The sequence below is a fragment of the Labrus mixtus genome, chromosome 3 (genome assembly GCF_963584025.1).
Source record: "Labrus mixtus chromosome 3, fLabMix1.1, whole genome shotgun sequence".
Taxonomy (NCBI): domain Eukaryota; kingdom Metazoa; phylum Chordata; class Actinopteri; order Labriformes; family Labridae; genus Labrus; species Labrus mixtus.
The window spans coordinates 14,240,048-14,249,205 of record NC_083614.1 but is presented as its reverse complement, the minus strand read 5'-3'; the positions used below and the strand labels follow the sequence as shown (position 1 = coordinate 14,249,205).

Here is a 9,158-nt window from a genome sequence, read left to right as displayed (position 1 = left end):
CATTTTTTCTGCTCTCTTTTTTTAAAATACAAAATCACGTTCTCTCTGGAACAAAAGGACTTAGAGTAAATACATTGTCTGATATAACATGTTTCTTTAGCTGTAGCTATGTGTGAGGTCACAGGAAATCTCTTTAGCGTCTTTGGTGTCGTGGCAGATTTCTGTGACACTAAGCTGAGGTGAACTCCGATCTGCACAGGCAACATTGATTTTGATCTAACGACAGACACAGCCTGCTGTACACAAAGAATAAACAACCACAATTACACATTACACAGTCATGACTTTGTTTTTGTTTAGGAGTTTGTTTTAGTCGACATTTACCCATAAGTAACCTTAAAGTCTATTTATCATCATGTCCTATGTAGCTTAATTGACAAAGGCAAAAAAAGTATCAATGCAACTCTGCAACAGGAGGTTTGACTCTACATCTTTCTGACCTCACGTGCTTTTTATATTCTTGAGATCTGCCATTAAATCCAGCCAACAACCTTATTGGCTCTGTTACATCATGATCTTCTCTGCCCGACTTCTTTAACATTATCTACATCACTTCTTTAACATTATCAGTAACAGTATGAAATGATCGCCAAGAACGCAACACTTTAAATCTGTAAAATTAAATAGTACATTAGTTTAATAATTTTTAAATAATTTTAAATTTGATCAAATAATCTTAAGCCTCCATATTATCAGCCTGCTTTGGTTCTGCACTAATGAAGAATAATTTATTTCATGCAAGCTCGACTGAGTTATATTGACATTTGAATATTGTCTAACTGATGACCCCTGAAGAGAATTAACATAAACATAATGGTGTTGTTCATGTAAACTAAGTATCCCACAAAATCAACAGGTGAAAGTCTATATACAGACTAGTAGACCTAAGCAGTATTTCCGACAACGTTTTTTTTGTGTAGAATAACATATCGTTCAAATTTGCCTGAGATGTTAATCAAAAAGCTTATAACTTAATAACTCAGTTCAAGATTTGTAAAAGGTTTAAAAGTATGTGTTTACTTGTTGGATTTCTACTGTTGCAAAGTAAGCAGCTGAGGCTAGCTTCTACTTTATTTCCTTTAGTTTGCTACAGTCTATAAACAACACAAGTTACATGTATTTTATGGCAGATCTGTAATAAATGTGTTTTTGTAACGAGACGTCCCTTAGAAAGAAAATTTAACCCACACAGATCACATGTAGAAAAGTCACTCTTAAAGAAATATTTGGGGTAAATTTTAAATCTGTTTTTTGTAAATGAAATAATACAGGTTTTGAGGTGATATTTGTTTAAATATTTATGATTGAAAAGCTTTTTCATTCAGTTGTATGTGTCAACACAAGTGTCAACTTGTAACATGTAAATACTCTTTATGCTAATAGTTTTGACCCCATGTCTAACCATTTCTAAGTTTACTTTTTTCCATTTATAATTCCACATAATGTGGGTTTTTCTGTGAGCTCAGTGAAAACTTTCAGCTTGTCTTTTGTCTCTAAAACAATACTTTTATGAAAGAAAGTCCTGTCCGGGCTTCATTAGCATGGACCTCCTCCTGTGGGGCTGAATGGAAATGACATTTAAAACAATCACTTGTGCAGAAAACAGCTGCTAATCACCCTTAAAGGGGAAGGATTCCAATTAATAACCCTCTCCTAATCCCCTCGTTTCACCTCCTACGCCCCCTCAGCCCCGTCCACCTCTCCCTCTCTCTCTTTCTCGTCTTCCACTGTCCTCCCTGAGCACGAGTGCATGGCATCTGATCAGTGCTGTTGAGCCTCCTTTTTCAACAAGGTTGCATGGTTTAGAAGCACATTATTGGACTGCTTTCTGAGTTTTTCTGTCAGGACTGTTTTACTACATAGAGACATCTTTGTGAGAGATGAGAGGAAAGCAGAGCCGGCTGAGTGACTGCGAGCAGAGCACACTGCAGCGCTGGGAAGAGTGAAGTTTGAAGGAACAGGTGGAGCACTGGCATCAGCAACTTTATTACTTCAACATATAACCTCTAAAAGGTGAGCTCCAACACTGTACTGTTGTATTCCTGTCATGCCATTCAGTGACACTCAACCTAACTATTTTACTTAATTGGCAACTAAAGATGTGTTGGTCCGAAAGATAGTGGTGTGATCACTGTGCACCAAATAACAAAACTATGATACTTTAAAAACTTTGTTTTAATCAACAGCCAATAAAGTGAGTCCCTTACATTTGCTCTTTTACACACGTCTGAAGATGTACCGACTTTAATTTAAGCGGGACATCTTTTATATGGTTTTCCATTTCTTTGCCAGCATATCTTTACTAAACAACACACAAACTTAAATTAATGTAAAGTAACATGCACTACTTCTATCAAAAAGTTAAGCAACCTGTAAATACATTACTGTGTAATTCCTAAAAATAGCACACTGTTTATGCACCATTTAATCATATTGTGTTTTGACTGAAATAAGAATTATTTCATGAGTTTGTAAGTACAAGCAGGAAGCGTTTTCAGTACAGTAACAAGTTAGTGTGAGGTATTTTGATTCTGTTTGACTATTCTGATATTTTGTTTGACTTTTATTTACTTTGACAGAGAATCAAAGTATGGCTAACTTTTTCTTTTTTTACAGAATCTGAGAAAATGGAATGCAAATAGATTTTTCTTTGCTGATTATTCTTATACTAAATTAACAATATGAGGCTATTAGCTTTGATAATTAAAAAATAAGGCAGTTTCCCTCAGCACACTCTCCTGTGTGTATTATAGCGTTCCAAGTGGAGGGGCCGTCTCTGGACTCCCTGAGTGTCTGCAGAGGATAAGCTGGTTTAGATGTAAGAAGGTACTTGGGTTCAGTTATCCAAGGATCCCCAGGTGATCTCTGACCTGTCCTGCACCCTTAGACCTTCACTTAAACCCTTTTTTTCCCTTCTGGTCACAGTGCCCAGACGCTCGAATGCATTTATCACTGGATACCATGAGCATGGTGGACGACAGCTGCCTCTCACCCAGCAACTTCCACGAGATGGGGAAAGGTGGGGGCATTGCTGCGGGGGGCCGCGTCCACAGCATTGATGTCATTCTAGGTTTCAGCAAAGACCAGGACCCCCTGCTCAGCCCCGCCGGGGGCCCGCGGCCCCATAAAGTGGACATAGATGGCCTGGCAGAGCCTGGGAAGCAGCAGGAGCCCCAGTCACACCCAACATACAGCGGGCACCTTTCCTCTCTGAGAAATGGGGGCACAGAGCAGCAGTATCATGGTAAGTCTGACTGCTGAAGCTGGGAATGCAGGTTTCCAACCTGGCAACATTTTCAACTGTAGTGTACCCCATTTTTAGGGTGGAGTATTTTTCAGTTCGGATCTTGTTTGATGATAAGGTTTTATGAATCATACAAAATTATCAAGGTTAATGATTTTACAGCAGCAGCATTGCTCCTAGGATCGAGCTCTGCATTCAGAATTTCCTGAATAAGAGGAGAAAGGGTTGATTTTTGCTGTTCTGAAGTCAGGATATTGATGCTCTTTAGCACACAGAATAAATCTTAACTGACACCTGAGCATAAAGATACCTGGCTACCAATGAAAGTTTGAGTTTAATAATCAAAACAAAACATGTTCAAGAGCCAAACTGAGCTTTTCATCTCAAAAAAGTTTTAATTGGTATAAAGATCATGCATTAAAGACACAGCATGCAGTAAAAAAAAAAACTCTCTCTTAACTTTAAAAACAGTTTCTGAATTGTGTCAACTTTAAAAACAATCATGCAAATAGATACAATATGATTCTTTATTTTCATTGTAGAGCTCTGTTTTAAAAAACTATAATAATGTATCATCTTATAGGTTCTGTATCACAGCACATCTAAACCTGGGAATGGATAAAGTTTTGAAATCAGACAAACTTTGTTTGTCAAGACAAGTGAAACGATCATCAATAATCTGTTGGAAATTACACAGTTACAGCACCAGAGGATCATGTGTTTCAGTGCAGCATTTCTATACAGTTCATGTTGCACGCTGTTGCCCTGTAGAGCTCTTGCATTAACAGAGTGGGCTGAGATTGAGAGATAAATCACAGAACAAGATGGTGGAGGGGCTTTATGTCCCCAAACCCAATCCCATCCCCTTGCGGAATTCCCCTAATCTTCTCTTCTGTGCAGATTAGATTTTACAGTAGTTCATTCGGGTGTTATTGTTATCGTCCCCGTCTCAGAGTCAAATTCATCCCGTTTAATCTGAAGCTATTTTCACATGCAGGATCAGGCAGGTGGTTGATGATTTTGTTTTGTGTCAGAAATAATAAAAATGACATTTCCATGAACACAAGATGGATATACCTCCAATTCAAACTCAGACGCTGGATCCAGCGGAAGGGGGAAGGGGGGGGGAAGGGGCATTAGTTTCCTTTGATTAACGTACATCAACACTAATGACATCATTCTTTTGTGTGTAACTATCCTGTGAAGTCAGCCCATGTTTCTTCCTGAATGAGCAACTTTTCTGTGTTTGGTGTCAGTCAAACCCCCCTCCCCTCTCTGTGCTGAGACGTTCTGCCGGCTGATAAACAGTGGGCAGCCTTCAGACCAGCGGCTGTGATGGTCTGACAGGCCCAGAGCTGGTCACTGAACCAGACCTGACCTCTGCCTTTGTCCGAGCCTGGCCTTTGTCATAGCTGCTTAATGAGAGGTGGATAAATGAACCCCTAAAAAAACTGCGCTGCCTCTGCTTCTGCTCCCGTTTGTCAGTTGAACGACCCCCTCCTTTATCTCCATTGACACATCTCCGTTACAGACACAAGCTCACAGTTACGTTTTTGTACAGTTTTTGCTTTAACTGGAACAGTAACAGGGAGCCGAACGTATGTTAAATAGAAATGTTTGGTCAAGATATCTTCCTTTTAAAAGCTGTAGCAGGTTTAATTAGATGATTTAATATTCACATGTATAATGAGAAAACCGGGAAGCGTATAGTGATGAACCTTCAGTCAGGTGGAGAATAGAGCAGCTGAGGAGAGAAATCCCAAACAACCCAAATGAATATGTATGGAGGCTGATTGAGGTCTGCTCCTGGCAGACATAAACTCTTTTCAAGAAGCTGCCTCACAGGAGCTGCTGATCTGATCGATCTTTGGACTTTACTTATTTGATTATCTGCTGGATCTCTACTCAGCTCAATGTTTTTATACTTTTTTTGTATTTCTCTGTTAATGAAAATGGTATACAAACATATAATGGTATATTAGAGATTCAGAGGAGATAAGGAGGAAGTCTGGAGGGAAATAGTTAATTGTGAGGCGTGGCAATTGCAGTGAAACTCCTGTCAGTGGTGAGGGGTTGCAGACATGTTAATGTTTTATGTATACTCTCTTAGAAATAGACAAATATATGAAAAATAGCGAGAATTTGTATAGCAGTTTCGGTTCCCTGTCAATAAGACCGTAAGAAACTGCTTCAGTAAGTAATGTAATTGGCATGATTTATGGATCTTTTTGTGGGTACTTTAAATGTGGAGAAGATAAACAATGGAAACAACTTCCTTAAATCCGATTAGGAATGTTTTTGAGCTTCATAGAAAGTTCAGGGGATTGCTTGCTTCACTGACCTACAGTAGCCTATTGTTGCAGGTGTCAAACTAATGTCTGCTCTACTGGAAAGAGGGAACTACATTCTTCATTTGAACTCCCCATTCTTCTTAGGTCTTTCTTATAATCTGTTGTTGATGTTGTTTGATTCGAAATGTCTGATGTAAAAGAAATGGTCAAAACATATGTAAAGGAAACGTACAAGCCCGATTCATTTCTCTTGTGTTGTGAACAGATACTGGCCTTTTCACAAACAAGTGTGACGAGGAGCTGAGTGAGCTGAGGAAGAGTGTAGAGAGCGATGAAGGCAAGTCACCAGAGTCATGCAAAGACGATCAGCCCAAGAAGAAGCACAGACGCAACCGCACCACCTTCACCACCTACCAGCTGCATGAGCTCGAGCGTGCCTTTGAGAAATCCCACTACCCGGACGTGTACAGCAGGGAGGAGCTCGCCATGAAAGTCAACCTCCCAGAAGTCCGAGTTCAGGTAGGAGGAGCCACAACATGAGTCATGAAAAACAAGTTTTCTTAAAGCTAGATATAGGGGTTGCCGGTAGCTTGGTGGTTATGTTGCACACCCCATGTGCTGTGGCTATAGTCCCCTTTACAGCAGCGGTGGCCACGAATCCGACCTCGGCCCTTTGCTGCATGTCACCCCCCTCTCTCTCCTCCCAACACTTCCTGTCTCTCTTCAGCTGTCCTATCCAATAAAGGAAAAATGTCCCAAAAATATCTAAAAAAATAAAAAAAGGCTTGATGTTTTAGCACAGTTGAATACTTAGACACCTACATAACAAGGTGCTGGTCAATCTTAAGAGTTAAACTGTTGTTTTTTTACCAAAAGCTCAAGCGCTGTCTAGGAAAACAGAGGATCTCTAAGCCTTTGGCTCGTCAGTATACAGGTTAGGAGATTGAACATGACAGTTACAGGAGTACGGTTTGTGTTCCCGACTGTAAAAGCACATGTTGACAACGTCACATAGAGCAATAATGAAATACAGGTGCAGTTTTTAGATTGACATTTTTTTATTTTAGAGGAAAAAACCAGACCAAGATTTGGACAAAATGCCATGTTTAAGATTTTCCAGGTTAGCTGTTAGATGGTGAAATAAAGCTCTAAACCAATCAAACATTTGTGCAACTCAATGTTAGCACCACATCCACTTTTAGTCATTTTGTGGAGCTTTTAGCCACATGCTGTGGCTTTCATCAATGATTTAAAGGTTGCTATGTAAGTTCATTTTAATGTTCGATTCAGAGATCTTTTACAGTTGAATGATGAATAATAACAACTTTTATAGGGTGCAGATGGCCTAGTGATGATGTCATGCCTCATGTACGGAGGCCAAAGTCCTTCAAGCGTACGGCCCGGGTTCAAGTCCGCCCAATCATGTCATTCCCCTCTCTCTTTCCTACTCTATCCACTGTCCTTTCAAATAAAGACAAAAAGCCAGAAATAAATCTAAAAAGTGGATAATTCATAATTGTTGCTCGTATTCAGGTGATTTCCATGATTATGTTCCACAGGTCTGGTTTCAAAACCGCAGAGCTAAATGGCGTCGGCAGGAAAAGATGGACGCCAGCACCATGAAACTACATGACTCGCCAATGCTCTCCTTTAATCGCTCGGCGCCCGTACACACCAGCATGGGTCCGATGACCAACCCCCTCCCCCTGGACCCATGGCTGTCCTCTCCCCTGTCCAGCGCTACACCAGTCCACAGCATCCCAGGCTTCATGGGTCCATCTCAAGGCCTCCAGCCGAGCTACCCCAGCCACAGCTTCCTCAACTCCAGCCCTCATCCTCCTCATCCTCCTCATCCTCACCCTCACCCTCACTCTCACCCTCACTCTCACTCTCACTCACATCCTCACCCCTCTATGGGTCAGGGAATGCAGAGTATGGCTCCTCCGCCCTACCAGTGTCCTGCACCGTACCCTGACAAATATCCACTGGAGGACGTGGATCAGCGCAGCTCGAGTATCGCTGCACTCAGAATGAAAGCCAAGGAACACATCCAGTCTATGGACAAGACCTGGCAACCTATGTGACGAAACAAATAAAGCATGTTTAACAAAGATGTGGATGACACTGGAAAAGAGAGACTTGACGTTGTTTCAACTGTTCAGGGTAACACTTAACTAAAATGCTGGAAAATGACAGTGACCTTTCTGTTACCCACAAAGAAAGGACATGGACGTGTTTGAACTTTGAAAACTGAGGACTTTCTTTGGACTTTCTCTCTATTTTGTTTTTCTCATCTCAAGGACTAAAAGCAAACGATTGAACTCTACAGCCATTCGTTCTCCCTTCTGTCTCTAGGTGTTTAATCCTGCCTGGGTTGCTGTAAAGGCAAATGTTTTCTAAGTGGCCATTGTTCTAATTACAAATTCCGCCACAGGATCACGATATTTCTTTTCTGATCTGTCACAGTAGAGGAATGCTTAGATGTTGATCAATATTCACAGTTTGTCTCGTGACAAAGGCAGGTCCAGAATTTTTTTTTTTTTTAAATGTTACTCTTTAAAGATGAGCAAACAAAAAAATCCCCTTTTCCTGGGGATTCTAATATTTCTTTGCTGTCATTTCTGTCAACAATTGATAATCAAGTTAGACAAAGCACCTGCTATTAAGCAGTCCATTTTCACTTCTCCTTTCTGTTTTTTCCCACTCCGTTTGTGTTTTTACTAATTAATCCAATTGTCGCATTTTCATGGGTCAGCTGGTTAGTCTCCCACTTGAGAGTCAAGACTCCTTTTAATGTGAAAGCAGCTTTTTTTTTTTTTTTTTTAAATCAAGGCATACAGATACATAACAATGTCTCTGACTGCATATCGTGTTAATCTGTTGTTTTATATAAGCCGTGTCACCGTGCTCAGCTAATCTCCCAGCTACACTATGATCAACAATGCTTCTTGCCGGCTGCTGTTTCGCTGAGATAAACTGTTTAACTGGAAGTTGAGGACTGCAGAGGACCAGTGAGGCCTGCTGTCATTGGAAGAAACCTTTTTTTGATATTGAGGTGAGACACTGTAGAATAGATCAGAGATATGATGGCACCTTCTAAGTGGCCCACAGCTGAGAATAAACCAAAAATAATTCTGCACAATTATGATACACAATTATCTGATTTGTGCTGAGATGCTTTAAAGGAGGGTGGAGAGAGAAGGAAGGAAGGATAAAAGAAAGATAGAAAGAAAGACGGGTTGAGCAGAGTAACCCTCTTTTTGCTTGAGTGGCTGTTGGAGGAGAAGACCTGTTGGCAGCTCACTGTTGGGTGACTGCGTGTACGTGCAGGGCAGCAGAAAGAGCCCTGTGTGATGCGTCACCCCACATAGTTTAGTCTTTGTTCGGCACAATTGATCCAAGTGTATCCTCTTTGTTTGAAACTGAAGGGGGTTTTGGGGGGTAGGGGGCACTGCACTAAAGTGCAGGCTGCACTAAATAGGCCCTTGTAACCATTTTGTCATTGAAGGTTTTTTTTTGTCTCAATCAAAGGAGGAGAAACATGGGTTGTAGCTGTTGATGTTTAGTGACACAGTATCGGTCTTTAACCATCTGTTATAGAGTCAAGCTCTGATTGTTTTTTA

At 40.7% G+C, this 9,158-nt stretch overlaps 1 protein-coding gene across 1 annotated transcript; it reads left to right on the top strand.

The window, feature by feature from the left end:
- The first annotated feature begins 603 nt into the window (after nt 1-603).
- Nucleotides 604-7,952, top strand: rx1 (retinal homeobox gene 1). Its single transcript, XM_061032727.1, has 4 exons — nt 604-2,013; nt 2,926-3,244; nt 5,801-6,054; nt 7,095-7,952. Exons 2-4 carry the CDS (start codon nt 2,941-2,943, stop codon nt 7,617-7,619), a joined length of 1,083 nt encoding a protein of 360 aa, XP_060888710.1. The 5' UTR covers nt 604-2,013; nt 2,926-2,940; the 3' UTR covers nt 7,620-7,952.
- Nucleotides 7,953-9,158: the final 1,206 nt, after the last annotated feature.

Bases quoted from the DNA above. Each gene is read 5' to 3' on its own strand.
- rx1 (XM_061032727.1), top strand. From the start codon at position 2,941: ATGCATTTATCACTGGATACCATGAGCATGGTGGACGACAGCTGCCTC. The intron at 3,245-5,800 runs GTAAGTCTGACT...TGTTGTGAACAG, and splicing joins CACAGAGCAGCAGTATCATG to ATACTGGCCTTTTCACAAAC. The intron at 6,055-7,094 runs GTAGGAGGAGCC...TATGTTCCACAG, and splicing joins TCCCAGAAGTCCGAGTTCAG to GTCTGGTTTCAAAACCGCAG.